The following is a 20,999-nucleotide window of genomic DNA, read 5'->3' on the forward strand; positions in this document are numbered from 1 at the left end:
CAGCCGTGGTTGCTCTGATAGATGACCTTTACAGAGAGCGGGACAGGGGGAGTGCAACTTTACTCCTGCTTTTGAACTCTTGTCAGCTTTTGATACCATCAGCCATGATAATTGTCCTGGACTGGCTCTGGGGAATGAAGATTCGGGGCACTGTTTTACAGTGGTTCCAATCCTACCTTCAAAAGTGAGTCCAGGGAGTAGCATTGGGAGAATGGCTACATTATAGAATCATAGAGTTGGAAGAGACCACAAGGGCCATCGAGTCCAACCCCCTGCCAAGCAGGAAACACCATCAGAGCACTCCTGACCTATGGTTGTCAAGCCTCTGCTTAAAGACCTCCAAAGAAGGAGACTCCACCACACTCCTTGGCAGCAAATTCTGGGTGCTGCGGGGGACTCGCTTATGCCCAGTGCTATTTAATATCTACATGAAGCCATTGGGAGTGATCATTAGGCGTTTGGAGGTGAGGTGCCACCAGTATGCTGATGATATTCAGCTCCATTTCTCCATAACATGTGAATCAGGAGAGGCAGTGCAATTCCCCGAGCCACTGCATGGATGCAGTGGTGAAATGGACGAGGAAAAGCAAGCCAAGCTTGAATCCTGGCAAGACAGAAGCACTGTGGGGTGAGTAGCTCCTATGTCTGAGTAACTGGTCAGCTGCCTACCCTGGATGAGACAGCACTCCCCCTGAAGGAGCAGATTCACAGTTTGGGGGTGAAGTTTGGGGATCCAGCTCTGTCACTGGAAGCTCAGAAAGCCTTTTACCAACTGGTTTGACAGCTATGGCCATTCCTGGACTGGGAAAGCTCTGCCAAGGAAGTTTCTGTGTTGGTTACTGCAAGACTGGATTACTGCAATGCGCTCTATGTGGGGCTTCCCTTGTGCTTGATCTGGAAGCTGCAGTTGGTGCAGAATGCTGCAGGACAAATGCTGACAGGAGGGAGGCCTTGTCAGCATCTAACGCCTGTGTTCAGAGATCGGCACTGGTTGCCCATTTGCTACAGGACCAAGTTCAAGGTGCTATTATTAGTATATGAAGCCCTTAACAGCTTAGGACCAGTTTACCTACAAGAACCCCCTACCCCACACGTGCCCACTCAATTGCTTTGATTGGGAGAACAGGCACTACTACAAGTACCTTGTAATATCCATTGCGCCTTTGTCAGAATTCGGTCATTTAGTGTGGCAGCACCTCCACTTTGGAACTCCCTGCCTACTGAGATCAAGCAGGGGCCTTCACTGTATTCTTCTCAGCATTTGCTAAAAACATTTGAATTTAGACAAGCCTACCCAGATGCTTAGAAAGTTCAGGTAATTTTAATCCATTGGTATTTTAACTATATGTTTTTAAAATATGGCTGTAAATTTGTCTTGATTTTATTTGTTTTATCATTTTGTAAACTATTTTTAGGTTGCTGTTCTTTACACTCAAGCAGTGTATAAATTTTATGAAATAAATAGTAAATAAATGTGAAACTTATTGTTTATTGGAACCTGTAGAAAAAATGTTCTACGCTTTTCTAAACCATATCAAGGCTGAAGTTACTGATAACCTGAAAAGGGTATCCAATTGTTAAATATATTTAACACATAATTATATTTCTTCTAAAAGCAGATCAGTTGCTATGGAGGTCATGTTTGAATCAGAATTCAGAATGATGTCATCAGACAAGACTAACAAAGGCTCCTTGATTCAAATACCTTATGCACATCATTGTCCAAATGAAGTCCCCATCTTGACAATTCATTGTGGGCAGTCTCATTCTTCTCAATTCTGCTCAGAAGCTGTCTCAAACTTAGGTAGTGCTGTTTAGGGCTCAGGTTGATCTGCTGGCTAAGGTCCTAATAAGAGGGACCAAAGTGGTAGGTGGGGAGGGGAAAAAAATGAAATTTGTATCTGCATGTGCTTCACCATGTATTTTTAAAGAGATTTAGGCAAATCAACTGCTTGGAAGACAGTGGTTCTTCGCCTTCTGAGCTTCTGTGTTTCTTTTTTTTATCAGTACAAGACGTACCTCATGTAAGTAATTTTGAACCATTTAATGAAGCTATATTCAGATTAGAAGTCACAACCCACCTGCACTGAAAGTTCTGATTCAACAAGAAGGTTCAAATAATGCGGGGGGGGGGGGGGGGATACCTTGTAGGACAAGTAAATCATACACAGTCTTTTTTCGCATGCCCTTAACTACAAAATTATCTTATTCATGAAGATGAAGATTTATAGCAGATGAGTGCCAGGAACAAAACATAGGACAGACTGGGACACTATCCTGTAGCAGGAGGACGAAGAAGCTTGTGAAGGAATGTCAAGAGAAGCTATTACACTATCCAGCAAACCAGCAACTTTTATCAGTTAAAAGAAAAAGTGGGCAACCTGTTTTCTGTTGAGAGTCGTATTCTCGTGGGCAATAATCTGTTGGCAGACAAGCTGGCAGTGGGCAGAGCTGGAGCCAATGAGGGGCCAAGCCACAGGAAAAAACTGCTGTGGGTTAACTAAATCAGGAACACAAACTGCCTTGCTTCAATTTTCACCATAATTTTATTAGATTAGAATTCCCAATCCTATGCAGGTCTATAAAGATGTAAGTTCTGTCAAGTCTGGTGGGGTTACTCTCAAGTAAGTGTACAGAGAATTATTATTTTTTTAGTACAAAAACTAATATTGCTCTGTTCTAGAGAGCAGATGAATGTAATTCCTTTCTGACTTTAGTGTGCACCACATACGTAGAGCAAGCCTATTAAACTTGTTCTCAGACAGATTGCAGGGGGAAATTCTCTTCCTCCCCAAACTATACAAACAGGAAAAAGCAAACAATCCATACATTCCCTCCCCCTTTTTTTTTAATGCTACCCTTTCAAATATAGCTTTCTGAGGCTACATAGAAAGATGGGGAGACACTAAAAAAAATAAAGAAAAATCAGATTGTAAAGAGGGAACAAAGGAATGAACTGTGATGAAATGAAAAGAGGCAGCTTCGGGGGCAGGGCATGTAAAATGAGGTCTGCATGCAGCCTCCAGGCCACCAACATGACCATGTCTGCTTTCTCCACAAAAAGGGCATAGCTGAGCCAAAAGAACAAGTGGTAAAATGCACTCTTGGCCACTGCTGCCAAGAGGACACCCAAAAGCAGTGCTTTATTCAGAACTGCACTCAAGCTGACAAACTGATGTTTAAAGATGCAACCCCAACTGTAGCAGCCCATATACATCTACTTCCCTTGTAAACTTGCTCCCACATTCAATCAATAATTCTATCTTGTAAATTAAGTTTATTCACCCCACCTAATCCCATTCCATCAGATTCATGGGCTCCATCATCTCGCTAGGATCAGATGAAAGTCAAGTTTTAATATATTATTGTGGCACTACACTAGTAACATGGATAAGTAGCACCTGCAAATACCTCCCTTTCAGGAATGACTGGTGAGAGCCATATAAGTACAGCGCTCAGCTGCAATTTATCTTAGTGAGACACCCCTTAAGAATACCATGGCTGACCATGTCATAAACTATTGTGACACCAAGATGGGTAGTTTCAAACCACTTAGAGCAGAGCTTTTAAAGCTGACCAAAAGTCCAGAGGTAGCATTATTATAAATTTACAATGGGGTGGAAGGTTCACAGGCTATGAATGACGTGCTCACAAATTTATTGACAGCTGCACGATTTATTATAGCTAGGAAATAGAAGGGGCAAGCAGAATAGAAAATGGAAGAATGGTATAAAGAGGTGTGGGATATAGCCATTAATGATAAATTAACATGTGCTATTAAGGTAAGACGGGGAATATGCAGGAGAAATTATTTTGAGGAAATATGGAAGGTATTTGTATAATTTGTACTGTTAAAATGGAAAGGGGTCAAACCATCGCAAGAGGTGTTGAAATTTTGGGAGGCTGGATAGTTACAATGGAATGGTCTCAGCAGTGGGGTGCACATTTTTATTTACATTTTATTTATTAGTATTACTTTGTCAAAATAAAAAATAAAATAAAAGGAGCAGAGCTTTCCAAACTGTTTGTTGCAACACGTTAGTGTGTCAGTTGCAGTGTGTAGATGTGTCGTGCGAACGCTCCCCATGCTCGTCCCAGGGCTAGAAAAGGGTTAGTTAAACCTCTGGCTTGCTAGTAAAACTGAATTACTGTGTCGTGAAATGATGCGTGTCTAAAAAGTGTGTCACCAACATAAAAAGTTTGGAAAGCTCTGACTTAGAGGTTTTATTACAATCAAGTGGTATATAAATTTTGTTAAATAAATAAAAATAATCAAATAATGTATCTGCAGAGAAAATCACCACCACCAATTGGTTAACTTAGCAAAGTGATCTACAATTGTTTTGGCTCTGTTAGCCAAGCCAAAAATTCTGGTCATCAAATGCCCAACCTCCTGCCATCTTGCTAGAGTCCAATCTCTATCCATCATCAAATGAAAAAAGTAGGCACACAGAACTCTGGCTTCTGCTAATGAAGAACAGAAGAGCTCTGAACACTATGCTTTGGGACACTGAACAAAATATCAGATTATGCCCTAAAACTTGGTTTCTGGGTAAGCTTTTTGAAGTAAGAAATTGGAGACTTGCAAAAAAATTCAATTCTATTCAATTGCAGCAAATAATCTCAAACCACCTTCATGACTCTGAAGTCTTTCTTCATTTTCTCAGGAATTCCAGTCAGGAAGGTGACCTCTGGCAGCAGGAGGATTTCACCCTTTTGCAGCTGCAGGATAATTAGAGACAATGAATATTAGTACAGCATGCGGGGCCAAAACCCAGTCAGATTGTAAAGTTGTGAAGAGAAGGCTGCTGGTTACAGGATAGGTTTAACATACTGTGTTGCTTTCTGTTGAAATTGATTTCTTTTTAAAAATGTATAATCAGTTTTACCTCTTTTTAATTGTATGATTAAACTGGTGTAACTGCCCTGGGCTTTATGGTGAATGGCATATTAGGTATCTTATACATACAGAGCTAAATCACTATTTCCCTATTTTAATTCTCAAAGAATTTGATAGCTCCCAAAGCAACAGTTAAATTTAATGGCTCAAGGGAGAATTTGATTTAGGTTACAAATGACAAGCATTATCAGAAATGGTATAGTAACAACCAGGTAATATGTTAGTAAGGGTTGGGTTAGCAGATAGAAAACTTTGTTGTCCCATGACATTGGCACTTGAACTGCCATTAGTGCAAGGTCAACAACTCACCTTCCCTGAAGGATTCTTTCTTTCATTGGGTCTGTGAATCAGAAGTGGCTGGTCGACTTCCCTGATGGTTATTCCATAGTTTTTACTGGAAGAGGAATATTATGCAGATTAAAGAGCAATAGGTTCATTTTGTAACCAAATGTAAGTTACAAAAATAACAAACTAAAAATAATTGTCATTAAGCCAGAGGAAAGGAACACGAATCATATAAAATGAAGACAACAGGTGTTTTAACCTTAAGTACTTCGTTTCCTGCTAACACTTCAAGTGTTTAAGCAGCACCTCTTACCTGTAATAGTCTATGAAGGTGATCTCCTTTCCATCAGACATGGTAAAACTGTCCTTTGGTGTCTTGTTCCAGTCAATGTCATCAATACGGTAAGTGTTGTTGTTGTAACGGGTAATTATAATGTTGCCAATTAGCTGCTTTGTACACTCATCTTGGAAGTTCTCTCGACTCTGTAGGTAAATTGCATGCCTTTGGGAAAAGGAATGCACTTTGAGCTGACATATCTGGAGCTGGTGAAGAACTGCAGCTGGAAGTATGGTAAGCCCGCAACTTACATAAAGGTTATGTTCCGGGGATTGCAGCTAAAGCCAAAACTGCATATAGCCAAAATGCATTGGGTTCAATGGAGTGGGACTGCCAAAGTTATTTTCCCTGGAATCCCACACCCTTTCCATTAAAAATTTGTTTGTACCACACATGTAAAGCTGAATGTGCACAAGTTAAATGTGCACAAGTTGTGAGCCTACTGTACTGAGCTTGAATCTCACTTCTATCACAAACCTGTGAGGTGGCCTTCAGCAAGCTACTGTATTCTCTCCGAATCCCCCCAAGTGCATTATGAGACCATAACGATGATTTACCTTACAGTATTGTAAGGTTTACAACTGGATAACACATGTGAAACTCTCTGAAAACTTGAAACTGCTATAGACAAGTATAATTATTAGATGAGACCTTTATATATTTTACAGATGTGACTGAAACCAGTTCCTTATAGTAGCAAGGCATATTCATACTATGATGTTCTTACATATTTGTAATAATCAACCTCTCCAAAGAGGTTTGTTGCAGATACATAATCTCACACATACGTTATCTCACAGATAGAGTAGGACTGATAGGTGTGACGTCTGAAATGGAATTCTTGATTGGAGGAGAGCCTATTCATGTATGTATATATGCATGTAGGTGAAAAAGCAGCGTAGTAGGTCTAGAATCCAGCTCCTGGCAGCTGTATCCGACATCTCACCTTACACTACTGGTCGGCAGATTACAATGCATAACACTTACATATGCATACAAGTGTAATGCATTGAGTTTTTATTATGTTAAGAATTGTTGTCATTGTATGAGGCTTGTATTGAATGAGGTTCTTATAAGCATGTTATATATAATTTAGAGTCCATTTTTGGGCTGACCAAAAGAAGATTCATGAAACAGAGACTGAAATCCGGTTATCTCATTGTTGTAGTTCCATTGGGACCAAACCAGTGCAAGTATACACATTGAGAGTTTCTCTCATGGACTTATTTCAGGAATATTTTGACTGCTTGGCTTTGAGATACTGAGTAGCCCAATTTCATGCAATGCTTCCCAATATTCAAAATGTCATTCAGAGTTCTAACTCACATGAAATCCAGGACAGAATCATTCCGAATAACCTTGTGTACAACATCAGCCAACAGGAATAGTCCCCCGTCTGTTCTCCGGATACTGGCTGCATAGCCAGGCCATATCTGCAATCTTTAGGGAAATAAATTTTACACAAAACAGGACGCTTATTTGTAAAGTTCAGTTTCAGCTATGACATCAGCACTTGTATTAGAAATGCACTAGAAGTATACAAGACCGAGGTAGTAAGCAGAATGTGTTGTCAAAAATCCAATGTCAGCCAGTAACATACATGACATTTTAGACTTAATAGTTACTACTTTTACAGATATTTGCTAGCAATAGTGCAATATTTGGCGTTGCACGCCACCCCAATCTTCTAGCGGTGCGAGATTCCAGTGGTTCCAGGCACTTACCATGTTTTCTTTAGGAAATGAGGCACAGTGAAGACACTGGTATCTTTATGATATATGATTTACTTGTAGATATACAACCTGATCCTGCAACTGAGGGGTTCACAAATGAGTCTTGTTTTTCCCATAGCTGTAGCCTTGGATTCAAACAGAAATCTAACGTTGCACGCGCTCTCACTCTCTCTAGCTTGCTCTAGGTCACATCACTGCAAGCTCTGCTCTCAGTTCTGGCTTTTTCTGTTGAAGGAGAAGGCCTCACCCATTTGCTGTCTCAAACTGAGCCCCTTAATCCCCCATCACCACACCAGGAATTTAGCATGGCTATTTCCCAGAATCAGAATGCTTGAACAGCTTTTAACACTTACTGGATCCAAGGATGATGATGATGATTATTATTATTACTATTATCCCCAGCCACTCTGGGTGGCTTCAAGCACATATAAAAACATAATAAATCATCAAACATTAAAAAAACCTTCCTGATACAGGGCTGCCTTGAGATATCTTCTAAAAGTTACATAGTTGTTTATCTCCTTGACATCTGATGGGAGGGCGCTCCATGGGGGGGGGGGACTGCCAATGAGGCAGTGATTAGAGGGGTCTGACACAAACACACATGCATAATAATAGTCTTGTATCCAATGCAGTGCTAAGTAACTATCCTATCAATGCAAGGATTTATGACTCTACAATGGGACATTTGCCACTCATTTCCACATGCACTTTCCCAAATCTGCTCCTGAGGGTTGAGGAGAACCCCAAAACAGATTTAGGGAGCATAGCAGGGAAGAAAGAGAGGAACATCTCATTGTTTAAGTATAAATCCTTGTGCTGATGGGATGGTTACTTAGAGCTGCACTAGATACCCATGTCAATGCCACTGAAAAGAAACAACCTTTGAGGTTTCGACAATATTTTGTCCAATAATCTTCACCATCTCTTTAACAATACTGTCCCGAATAAGGCCAAAGGGCATTCCACCATAAATGTACTTTTTGCTTGTAAACATTTTTGCAAACGTGTGGCTAAAAAACCTTGTAAAAACAGTAGAAGGGGCTGCAGCACTGCACGGGCTGCCAATTAGTTTCCGGTCCCAATTCAAGGTGCTGGTGTTGACCTATAAATCCTTACACGGCTCAAGACCTCAGGACCTTAAGAACTGCCTCTCCCCATACAAACCGGGCCAGACCCTGAGCTTGCCATCTGAGCTTGCCTTCTCTATGTGCCTCCTTCCAGAGAGGTTCAGAAGGAGGCAGCAGGAGAGTGGGCCTTATCTGTCGTGGCTCCCCACCTGTGGAATGCTCTTCCCCAGAGAAGCTCACCTGGCGCTATCATTACATGTCTTTAGGCACCAGGCAAAAACAGTCCTCCTTACCCAGGCCTTTAACCATTAAATAATCTATGGCCTGTTAAAGATGGGGGGAGGGAGAGAGATTATTATTTCATTATTATGCTGTTTGTTATTATGCTTTTTATTATGTCTTTATTACTGATGCTCCGTAAAATGTGTTAATAAAGGGTGGTATATAAGCTGAGTAAATAATAGTAATAAACAATTATGCTTTAGCATGTAAGACTAAAGTTCCTGAGCAAAGTTAGTGCGCAGGAAAAACAGGACTTAACCAATGCTTCCATACACCTAAGATACTCACTTATGTCTACACCAGTGAAGTAAGGCCTTTCATGTTCTCCAAGACCTGACTAGTAAATCTCCAACTTAGATGAAGAAGAATTAGCACTGTGGCTGTGTAGCCAAGGTTGCCAGGCAAACTGAAGAGTTCTGCAAAGCTCTACCAACCCCCTGTCCCTTGGAGTGAGGCATGACTTGAACTGGGAGGAGGTTCTCTCCCATAAAACAAAGGCACTTCAAGTCTGATTTGAATGGCCTTGCCAAACAGGAGAAAACCATCTGAGGATACCTTCCTCCCTTATAGGAAAACAAGGGAGATCTTTTATCCCTAAGGATTACAATATGTACAGTAGCTGGAGGAAGGCAAGATAAAAGTTTAGTTCAAACAATAATAATAATTCTCCTATGGCTACTACAAATGATAGGGTGCCCAGGTAAAAAACAGGAAAAACACTTAAGTATACCAACCTATACTGCTGCAGCACAGTAGCACTGGTAGGGTCAAAGAAATTCCTCCCAACAAGTTTCATATCTAAAATTCTCATCACCCTAAAATAGAAAGCCAAAGTAGTAAATTGCAAAAAATTATATAGAAAAGGCTGTTGTTGTTGTTGGCATCCATTTGTCGTGGGAGACAATGGAATGCACCTCCGGAGATGAAGTCAAATCACTGCATTAGCAGCATCTAAGTGACCTCCTGGAACAGAAGCTTGGGCAGTGTGTCTGGAGGTCCTGGGCTGCCCAGACGACAAGACCCGCCTCTCGGCCTTGATGATGGGGTCCAAAGGAAAGCAGAGCAAGACGTTTGGCACCAGCTTGGCTGCAGGAGTTGCTGGAAGGAGGTGTACAAGGTGCCATCCAACAATCTTAGGGACTCCGTTCCAGATTCTCCTGAAGATGTCCTGCAAGGCAGTTTAGGATCAGATTTTTCCTTCTCCTAGATGCAGGCCTCCTCAACCTTGGCCCTCCAGATGATTTTGGCCTACAACTCCCATGATCCCTAGCTAGCAGGATCAATAGTCAGGGATGATGGGAATTGTAGTCTCAAAACATCTGGAGGGCCGAGGTTGAGGAAGGCTGTCCTAAGGCTGTCCTAGATGGGTTACCTTCCCAGACTGACAAGCCAGATCTGCCTGCCACCTCCCTCTACAGTACATGCAGAAACCATCGTCTTAACCATTGAACCCACTATTGGTCTCGTCCACTCAATCCGCCAGAGTCTGTCTTCGCATGCAGGGGAAATCCCTAACTCACTGAGGGTTTGAGACCTATTGGCTACCCTCCCTTGGTTTAGCCAGTCAGTCGAAGCCACTTCCTGGAGTGTGGCTGCGGTTACATGCTGACAACCTATAGGAGCCACAGGTGAGAGCAAAGTACAAGGTGGGGACCAAAGGTGGACAAACTACCCCGGAAGGAGCATGATGTGTCCCCCACCAGGGTACCCTTCCCCATGGGAAATGTAATCTGTCATTTAAGACCAGGCTACATTATGTATAAATTCACCTTTGGTTGAATGCTAACTTTCTGGTACTCCAATCCACAACTGAAAATCACTGCTACAGTTGAAATCAATCTTCTTGATCTTTTCTAACAATTAAGATGTTCTTCCTAATCCCAACAGTATATTAAATTAGGAACCTCAAATTCTATTTCTCTATGTTGCCAAGAGAGATTCCACAAAACTGGCCTCTGACCCAGAGTGCTGACAGACTGGGATACTCTGCTGTAAAACATATGGCTGGCTGAACTGTTGACATGTTGCCAGAGTGGACAAGGCATATTAATCATTATTTTAATCACAAGAAAAATACTGTTTCAAGTCATTTATTTTAACTTTCTCCCTGGAGAGGTCACTTTAGCACTGCTAACAGAGCAAAAACAATGCAGGCAGCAGTAGTTAATAGTTATATATGCTCAACTTGATTGGCGTAAGTTACCAGTGCTGCAGGTTGCCTACGCTGGTAGGAGAGATCATTGTGTCTCACTGATCAGATACCACTACTCATGGGAAAACATGGTGACAGACACAACAGTTGACAGCGTCCAGACTCAGTCTTGCAAGAGCTGGATGTCCCTCCCTCCCTTGACAAGCTGCTACAGTACTGGTCTCTACAGCCACAGCAGGCCCTGTAACTCTTCCAACAGTTTGACTTCACCTCTGAAGGTACACTCTTCCATTGTCTCCTGAGACAGATGGATTTCCAATTCATGTATGGATACCAGTCAACTACCATAACAATTACCCTACTTAACATTACCTTTGCAGCACATTCAATTCAAGGACTGAAAGAATGATGAGAATTCCTAGCTTAAAAAGCCACTTACCTCCTGAAAACAACGTTGTAAAATGGAATGCACAGATCTGAACTGGGCTCCAGAATTTTGGTCATCTGAATTGTCACACTAACCTCCACACCATCTGTTCTTCTCTGACACTTCAGATTTACATCCTACATAAGAAATAAATATATTGATGAGATCATATATACAGATAAGATCACTAAATCATGACTTTGTATCTTGTCTGCTAGAAGATCTTCAAAAGCTTTAAAGAAAATATCCAAATGACAGTTTTCAATGCTTCTAAGTTGCTTATTAAAAAGTACTTTCAGCAAAATCTTAAGTTACGTCTCAACCACAGCCCTTCTCTTGCTTTGCTCTTCCAAACAGCTCATTTCCATGCTGCTGTAAATGAATGCAAAGTAAAGGCAGACATATTAAACCAACTGCCATTTAAAATTATGTCCCAATGTAACCGTCTTTTGAAGACACACATTACTTTGCTTCATCTTTTGCACTGTCTTCCCAATGTCTGCACAATGGACTGTGCAGAAGGCACCATGGTACGTTAGTGTCTCTAATGCAATACTTTTACAAAATCCAGAAGTAAGGAGCTAAATCAGGTCATTCCCTCTCGTACATTCAGGGACATATCAGAAGTAAATCTGGAATGTACCTTTTATTATTTTCAGATTCAAAATCCCGAAAAACCTCCAGAAAACTCGCTGCCAACATCTGAGTAGCCAGTGGCAAACTGAAGTTTGATTTTTTTAAAAAAACTACACCTGAAAATGTACACAGCCAAATTTCCTTCTACCTAATTTCACTGCCTTCTTTAAAAAATGATCATTTTTCAGCAAAAATAGCCTGTTTGTTATTGCAAAGTTATCTACAAAATTCCCCCCAAAATCTTTGTAAGCCCACTCAGAAAGCATGCAGTGCCTCACATATACCAGTTGTACAAAGTTGCACAGAAAACTGTCTTATAATGAGTCAGACCATTGGTCCCATCTACCTCAGTATCTGGTAGTGACTGGCAGCAGCTCACCAGGGTTTCAGACAGGGCTCTCTCCCAGCTCTACCTGGAGATTCCAGAGATAAATCCCAGGACCTTTTGCATGCAGAACAGCTGCTCTGCCATTGAACTACAACCCTTTCCCCATTAGACACATGTTACCAATATATAAACACATACCGGCATAAAAGAGAAATATTAATAAAAACCTAAGAAATGATTCTATTTTTTAAAGGTTGGATTAAAACATTCTAACCACTCAAGGCCAGTCAATTAAGAGCCTGACAAAAAGGAAGTTATTTTTCCCTAGTGCTTAAAGCATGTAATGATGGGGCCAGATAAGTCTACCTGGAGAGAGCATGTCACAAGCGAGGAGCCACCACTAAAACAGGCCTATTCTTGTGTTGCTGCCCTCCAAACCTCCCAAGGAGGCCACACACAAAGAAGGGCCACACATTGTGATTGCAGGGTATGGATTGGTTCATATGGGAGAGGTAGTACTGTACTGGCCCAAATATAAGCCGCACCTGCAAAATTTGAGGGCGGGAAAGAAAAAAAGACATTCCCCTGCGCTCCTGCTATGCCGCTTACCCCTTATTTCTGGCGGCTCAGGGGAGGTGTTGGAGCAGCAGGTGGGGTGTGAGCCGTTGCCCCGTGCTCCTGGGCTGCTCTTGCCTTTTGCCGATGGCCTTCCCTTTTGCCCCCCCGCCCGGCAGCTCCTGGGCTGCTCTGCGGGGGAGCTGTGCTGTTGGGAGTGGCAGGTGGGCTGCACGGTGTTGCCCCGCGCTCCCAGGCTGCTCTTGTGAGCCTACCAGCCACTCCCAAGCCTCCCTGAAGGCATCGGGGGAAAGGAAAGGTCACAAATATAAGCCACACTTTAACTTTTCACTGTCAGAATGGGGGGGGGGGGAGTGTGGCTTATTTTGGGGCCAATAAGGTACTTTAAGTATTGAGTACAAAATATCTGACATTAAAAAATCTTGATAGGTTTAATGCTGAAGATGGCAACTAAAAATATAAAAATCGGATGATCATTACTCAAGATGGCAACCTTACCAAGTAAAAAAATCTAGCCTTGCTTTATTTTGGAAAAGTGGTCTAGTCCTTAAGTGTATTTTAGTTTCACTGCATGTATTTTAGTTCAAGTAGTAAATGGAAACTTCACCATTCACCTCTAAACTGACAGATGGTTTGCAAGATGCAGAAGGTGCTCTAAAAAGAAAAAGTGCCAGACAGTCCCCTGTTCCGGAGACGATTTATACAAAATCCTTTCTGTATGTTTTACTGTGAGCTACATCCCTAGCATACACTCAAGTACTCCAAGTACTCCCCCCAACATCTTTTCATTATAACTCTCATGGAAACACACTGCACCTTAAGCTTAACACTGGTCACACGTTTTCTCATTTCTGCATCATATGGCAGCTTCTATATCCTAAGGAAGAGGATTTTTATTGACTATTGTCCCACACAGAAAAACCCACAAGAGGGAAAATGGAAATGCAGGTGGTGGTACATCAGAACATAAAACATATTTGGCTCCTGTATCAGGGCTTACCTCAGGCAACTTTATAGGCAAGTAGAGAATAGAGCCATCAAATGCTGTAACCTCTCCCGTCACTGATTTATGCTCCTTCAACATCCCAAAACGCATACTCTTACATTCTACACTGGGGCTGGAAGACAAGAATGTAGAAGAGAAACGAGGAGTCACAGTATATGGAGCTCACAAAATTTCCTCACTAGGGAGAGGAATTTGTATTTCCATTCCTCCTGGCCAAGACATTCAAAAACCAAAACTCACAGAATGATCAATCAAGTCTGAAGAACATCTGAACACATGAAATGAAAGTCAGTAGAAAAGAGTCCAGTAAAGTTTAATAAATAATGTACTGGGGGGGAAACTACCCAATGTCACTGAGATGACAGACACAATTCTATTCCACAAGCAGAGCAACAATCTTTACTGTTATGCTGTCTAGTGAATTCTTCAGATTAGTAATTTATTTATACACTTCTGTTCCAAGATAGTGTTTGATTTGATTTCAAAAATATTCTGTTACAGAAGGAATAGTTCAGTTTAAATGTCGTATATTCTCCAGTCAGTATATTCATTTGGGGGGGGGGTTTAAACATAAGGCAAATAAGGGTGGGAAAGATGGTGATTAATGAGTCAGTGGAAAAACCCTCACCCTAGTATAACTTAAGCTGGTTTCTACTTTTCAGTCTGCAATTCTAAACATGCTAACCTGGGAGTAAGCATCACAAAGCAGAGCCTCACTTCCAAGTACCGTATTTTTCGCTCCATAGGACGCACTTTTTCCCTCTTAAAAACTAAGGGGGGCGGGGAGTCTGTGCGTCCTATGGAGCGAATGCAGGGGGGAGGCAGGCAGGAAAAGCCACCAAGAGCCACACACAAGCTTCGCACGGCTCCTGCGGGCTTTTCCCCAGGAGGGAGAAGGGACTGACGTGACCAGTCAGTCCCTTCTCCCTCCTGGGAAAAAGCCCGCAGGAGCTGCGCGCTCCTTAAAGGGTGCACGGCTCCTGTGGGCTTTTGCGGGAGGTGGGGGAATTGCCATAGGGAGCCGGGAGAGGCTGCGCAAGGCTAAAGAAGCCAAGACAGCCAGCAGGATCCATCCCGCTGGCTGTCTTGGCTTCCTCTTTAGCCTTGCACAGCCTCTCCAGAGCGGGATGGATCGCGCTCGCTGCCTTGGCTTCTTTAGCCACGCTTCTTTAGCCGCACTGGAGAGGTTTAGCTCCCGGCTGGAGAGGTTGCACAGCTATGGCAGAAGCCAAGACAGCCAGCGGGATGGATCCCGCTCGCTGTCTTGGCTTCTTTGCTCTTTGGGGCTGGGGGCGAAACGCGGGCCTGTCCGCTGCTCTTTGGTGCTGGGGGGGCGGGGAATAATATTTTTTTCTCTAAAAACTAGGTGTGTCTTGTATCCGGTGCATCCTATAGAGCGAAAAATACGGTAAACATGCATAGAATTGCTCTGCATATTTCATGTCTCCAATAGTATATTTTTATATACTAACCAAGTTACATATTATGTCGTTAAGCAGCAGAATATTTACAGGTTTGATAAGTATCACATTTATTTCCATTTATCCCAAAACTTCTGTTCCTCATCCCACATCCTCCAGAAGCCCATGGGAAACACAAACACAGTCCTATAGCTTTGAAATTTCCTGATTTTTTACACCTATAGTTTCATCTTTATCAACGACTTGGATGATGGACTCAAGGGCATCCTGATCAAATTTGCAGATGACACCAAACTGGGAGGGGTGGCTAACACCCCAGAGGACAGGATCACACTTCAAAACGACCTGGACAGATTAGAGAACTGGGCCAAAACAAACAAGATGAATTTTAACAGGGAGAAATGTAAAGTATTGCACTTGGGCAAAAAAAATGAGAGGCACAAATACAAGATGGGGGACACCTGGCTTGAGAGCAGTACATGCGAAAAGGATCTAGGAGTCTTGGTTGACCACAAACTTGACCTGAGCCAACAGTGTGACGCGGCAGCTAAAAAAGCCAATGCAATGCTGGGCTGCATCAATAGGAGTATAGCATCTAGATCAAGGGAAGTATTCTGCTCTGGTCAGACCTCACCTGGAGTACTGTGTCCAGTTCTGGGCACCACAGTTCAAGAAGGACACTGACAAACTGGAAAGTGTCCAGAGGAGGGCAACCAAAATGGTCAAAGGCCTGGAAACGATGCCTTATGAGGAACGGCTAAGGGAGCTGGGCATGTTTAGCCTGGAGAAGAGGAGGGTAAGGGGTGATATGATAGCCATGTTCAAATATATAAAAGTATGTCACATAGAGGAGGGAGAAAGGTTGTTTTCTGCTGCTCCAGAGAAGCGGACACGGAGCAATGGATCCAAACTACAAGAAAGATGATTCCACCTAAACATTAGGAAGAACTTCCTGACAGTAAGAGCTGTTTGACAGTGGAATTTGCTGCCAAGGAGTGTGGTGGAGTCTCCTTCTTTGGAGGTCTTTAAGCAGAGGCTTGACAACCATAGGTCAGGAGTGCTCTGATGGTGTTTCCTGCTTGGCAGGGGGTTGGACTCGATGGCCCTTGTGGTCTCTTCCAACTCTATGATTCTATGATTCTATGATCTTTCACATGGTGTGGAGGGGGGCTAATCTGCTCATCACCCACAACTTTGGATGAATAGCAACAGCATTTGCAACAAAAACCTGCTGCCATGTAAAAAATAAGGGAATGGGATGCTGGTTAACAGTTACAGTTTACAGAACAGTCACACACTCATAAATTTAAGACAGAGGGGCATCACAAATTCTACTACAAGCTTACATGGCTCGTAACTCTCCCTTCACGGACAAACCACTTTCATCTTTTTAAGCTTCCATTTGTTGGTGGGGGTAGGAACGCAAGTAGAAAGATTTGGGGACTTCCGGGGTGGCGCCATCGGTAATGGCGGATTCCCTCTGATCCGGAGGGACTGGCTCCACGGAAAACGGGTCTGTTCCGCTACGGCGAAGCGGGGACCCTTTAAAAAATCACAGGCGGATGAAGCCTGTGACCATGGGACTCGGCGGGCACCTTTTGCGCCCCCCCATTTCGTAAAGGAACCCAGTTACGGGCTCTGGAGCGAAGAGGGGCAAGTGGCGCGGTGCTGAGAGTCAACTGCTTCTTCCGTGGAGCGAAGCCGCACAGCCGTTGCCGGAGAGCGCTACCTTTTTCCTGGGACAATTTGGCTACAAAACAACTACCCGTGAGCAGATCAAATTTGGACAATAGGACTTTAAACAACGATCTGTGAGTAGAATGGAAAATTGGATTAAGAAATTCCTCTTAATTTGGCACTGAAGCGGGAAGGTCTAAACAGGAAGTCAGCCTTCCGTTTCTTGTAGATAGATTAAAGCAAAGACATGGCAAACTAGAGTGTAGAAAATCGTTTGTAAAGGATCAACTTTCATCATCTAAAATTACTGAACCCCCTTCGGAAGCAGGAGAAGAGGGGGGCTTTTTTCCGGATTGCTTAAACCTGCAGAAGAGAGTGTAAGAAAAGTAATTTTCCACCGTCTTGAACCTGGGAGCGGGGTGTCAGGACAGACGTTTTTGGGGAAGTTCATTGACTATAGACAAATGTTTTTGATAGATAATTAAAAGAAGAGAAACATAGTGATTCCATTGTGCTCTTTCGCAATTTAAAGGAATAAATATTGACAAAATATCTGAAAAAGGAAACTTTTTTGTTAGATCTGCTGTTTAAAAAAAAAAAAAAAAAAAAGAGAAGAGTTGGATACAAAGTGAAGTTCTTCCCCTAGAGGGAGCTTGTGAAACTGTTACTAAACTTGAACTGGGGAGCAGCTGCAACAGATTAAGATCGTGGGAATAGACTTCTGACCTTGTATAACAATGTGCTCAGAGGCTCTGGTGCGTGCTTTCTGTAAAACAAGTGCTCGATTGGAACAGTTACATGAGAAGACGGATTTGATGACTGTTGCGATCAGAAATTTTGGACAGGTAGTGGGTACCTATATAGAACCCACTCAGGAATCAAATCAGGAATGTGCTCTGACAGATCAGATGAAGGAGGAGATTGTTGTTGGACCTCGGGTGGCAGAGATGGAGGGAGCTGCGGCCCAGCAGGAACATGAGCTGTTGGATTTGACAAATGAACTTGGAAAAAGCCAGATTTGGAGAGATAGAGTCTTGTTTGGTTTGGAGATGGGGGGGCTGGATAGACCCCCCTATGCAGGGATGTTTTGATTTTTCAAGTCTGGCATTGGGTCGGGAGGAGTTTGGAGTTGTGGGGGTCCTCAACTTTGGAGGGATCTTGAAAAATGTTTTTAAATACCACATGGAGTTCAGTGTGGACTATGGAAAAGGGGCTGATCTGTCGAGAAGGGATAAAAATACTGTTAAGCTGGAGTCTCCACGTGTGAAAGGTGCAGAAGACAAAGTAAAGTACGGGTATAAATATGAAGAAGATCTGCGGAAGGGACATGGAAGAGACTTAAGGGCCTCGGACATAAGGTTACCAGGTTAATGAACTAGATGGATGGGATAGAAAGGACTGACAAAACCCGTGACCAGGAGGAAGAGACGCTGGATGAAGATTGGAGAAAGTTTCAAAAATTCTATTTAGGAATGTTTTCTAAAATTAATGAGTATTAAAAAAGATGTTGGAACGAAATTGTTTGGCTTTAGCAGAAATGTTAAAAAGAACTATGCAAGAATATGTCATGGTTATGAGAAATTGGTATAGATAAGACTCAAGCTTTAAGTTTTAGGGTTTTTTATAGTAAGATAAGGTTAAAATAGATTAAGGTAATTTAATGACAGAATATCATGAAAAATGGGAAGGATTTGCTGTGATAATCAATAACTAGAATACAAAAAAGGGAGGTGTGAGGAGGTCCATGAAACAAGTTAATGAAAGATAAAGATTTGGGAATATTGGATTTGTTTTTAAATTTTTTGTTTATTTTTGCTTTTGATGTATTTGTGTGATTTGTTTTTTTCTTTGATTTTTGTTTTTATTGACTTGTATTGTTTAATTTCTCTTTTTGTCTACTTTTTTCTTTGTTTCTTTGTAATCTTAAAATCCTCAATAAATATTTTTTTTTTTAAAAAAGCAAGTAGAAAGATTTGAAAATTCAAATCCAGTTTAGAATTGTAACATGAAGAATCCTGAGAACCAATCAATCAATGTCACATGGCCTACTTTTTGAGAACAGCAGCATTATAGGCATATAAAAAGTGGGGGGCAGGGGGAGAGAGAGAGAGATTTATGGCTACTTCCAAGTACCTTGTCTGTAGACAAATAAAACCAACAATCCTTCAACAGCTCAGATGAATGGTGAAAAATTACTACCTGAATGTCACATGATATTGATACACAGCTTCATTTTGACAATGGATTTTTATCAGGTTTAAAGCCAAGGGAACAGGTACTCCTTTTGAGCCTTGCTTCATTAGCGGTTCTCTAGAAGGAAGAAAGCATACTTGAAATAATTTACATGCTTAATTTAAGAGATATGAGCAGTTCGCTTGTTCTGAAACTGACTAGTGATAAAGCAAAATCCCTGGTTTGGAGGACAACGTATGCTTTCTTTAAGGGGAAAGCGGCTGACATCCTCATCACAGCAGAAGGGGAAGTGAATGAGTCCAAGGCTCATGGCAGCTGCTTCCCGCTCACACTTATCATGCTACACACCAGGGTTTCGTGTAATGTATAAACATGTATAAAATGTATAGATTTTTAGTATCAGCTTTCACTTACTTTTTCTCCACAAGCTTGTTAGAAACTTTGGAAGAAATCTCTGATCTAGGAGGTTCTACTGGTGCTTTCTGCAGAACTCCTGCACTTACAGCAGATGAGTCTCCACAGGCCCTACCAAGTCCCAAACCTGCTCTTCCAAGACCAACAAAAGGAATTTCACTTTCCACAAGACCAGGTACCCTGAATAAACTTAAAAGAGAATAAAAAGAAATACATAGCACAATGATTTCCTTATCAGCTTTCAAACAGCATGCGAGATGGCTTTAAATAAAGCTCAGAACCCAACATATTTTACAATGGAAATTCCCCAGACTCAACACCAGTGAAGTGCAGTACATCGTTTAGATGCCGAAGACTTGTGTTCCAATTCCTATCACCCAGAGTTCAGTTTGGGCAAGTTGCACTCAGTCTGGCTACCACACAGAGCTGTTCTATGGACAAATGAGGTAGGAATTGTACAACACATTCTGTACAGAAGTACAGTGGTGCCTCGCAAGACGAAATTAATTCGTTCCACGAGTTTTGTCGTCTTGCGAAGCACGGTGTTGGGAAAGTTTTGGAAAAGCTTCAAAAATCACCAAAGTCTTTAAAAACCTTAAAAAAGGCTACCACACCGCGTTCTATGAGTTGCTCCTTGAAGTCAAGTCGCAACTGTATTAACGGTGTTAAGAAAAAGGAAACAAACTTGCAAGACGTTTCCGTCTTGCGAAGCAAGCCCATAGGGAAAATCGTCTTGCGAAGCAGCTCAAAAAACAAAAAACCCTTTCGTCTAGCGAGTTTTTTGTCTTGCTAGGCATTCGTCTTGCGAGGTACCACTGTAGAATAGAAATAGTGAGTCTCCAATAATCTGGAATTGTTATACTCTGTCCATTTGTCCCTCAAAGCAGCATCCTCCAGGGCTACAAGGCTACAGGAAAAAAATATGATTTTCTGGCATGCATGAAGTACGTACAGTGGTACCTTGGTTCTCAAACTTAATCCATTCTGGGAGCCTGTTCGACTCCTGAAACGGTTTGAAAACCAAGGCTGCAGGAAAACCAATTGGCTGCAGGAGCTTATTGCACTCAACTGGAAACCATGGAAGCCACATCGGACGTTTGGCTTCCGAAAAACGATCGCAAACCAGAACACTCCCGGGTTTGCGGCGTTTGGGAGATGATTTGTTTGACAACTAAGCTGTACAGGAACCAAAGTACCACTGTATCTCAATTTTTCCCCTTTCCCCCCTCCCTGCTTCCTATAAATTCTATTATTGATACATAATACCTTTTACTTATGGTTACTAATCTAAACAATACATACATCATTTCATATTTGTAATAACTGTAATAATTATGACACATACACGCCGACACAACTTGTTAATTTATTCAGAAATGTCAGTGTTTATTTTTTTTTTATTTTTATGTAAGTGTTGCAGTTATATGCCCTAATGTAAATATATATCTCAATGCAACTATGTTAAACAGTTTAAAGATGAAAGTGAATAAAAACTTACAAAAAAGCAGTATGATTTGTGATCAATGGTTCTCATAATAAAATCTGTGAAATTTCACATCTAT

General features: G+C 41.9%; 1 protein-coding gene across 3 annotated transcripts in view; it reads right to left on the reverse strand.

Annotated features, from left to right (window-relative positions):
* Positions 1 to 20,999, reverse strand: part of PIWIL2 (piwi like RNA-mediated gene silencing 2) — a 63,411-nt gene that overhangs the window by 33,266 nt on the left and 9,146 nt on the right. For all 3 annotated transcript variants that reach the window (XM_080982349.1, XM_080982348.1, XM_080982347.1), the window contains exons 5-14: positions 19,438 to 19,626; positions 19,030 to 19,140; positions 13,727 to 13,844; positions 11,199 to 11,323; positions 9,342 to 9,422; positions 6,849 to 6,962; positions 5,499 to 5,687; positions 5,210 to 5,294; positions 4,633 to 4,722; positions 1,706 to 1,846 (exon numbers count right to left, since the gene is read on the reverse strand). In XM_080982349.1, coding sequence (XP_080838475.1) covers positions 1,706 to 1,846; positions 4,633 to 4,722; positions 5,210 to 5,294; positions 5,499 to 5,687; positions 6,849 to 6,962; positions 9,342 to 9,422; positions 11,199 to 11,323; positions 13,727 to 13,844; positions 19,030 to 19,140; positions 19,438 to 19,626 — 1,243 coding nt within the window. The remainder of the gene's footprint in view (positions 1 to 1,705; positions 1,847 to 4,632; positions 4,723 to 5,209; positions 5,295 to 5,498; positions 5,688 to 6,848; positions 6,963 to 9,341; positions 9,423 to 11,198; positions 11,324 to 13,726; positions 13,845 to 19,029; positions 19,141 to 19,437; positions 19,627 to 20,999) is intronic.

The sequence above is a fragment of the Podarcis pityusensis genome (genome assembly GCF_964106645.2).
Source record: "Podarcis pityusensis genome assembly, chromosome: 15".
Lineage (NCBI taxonomy): Eukaryota > Metazoa > Chordata > Lepidosauria > Squamata > Lacertidae > Podarcis > Podarcis pityusensis.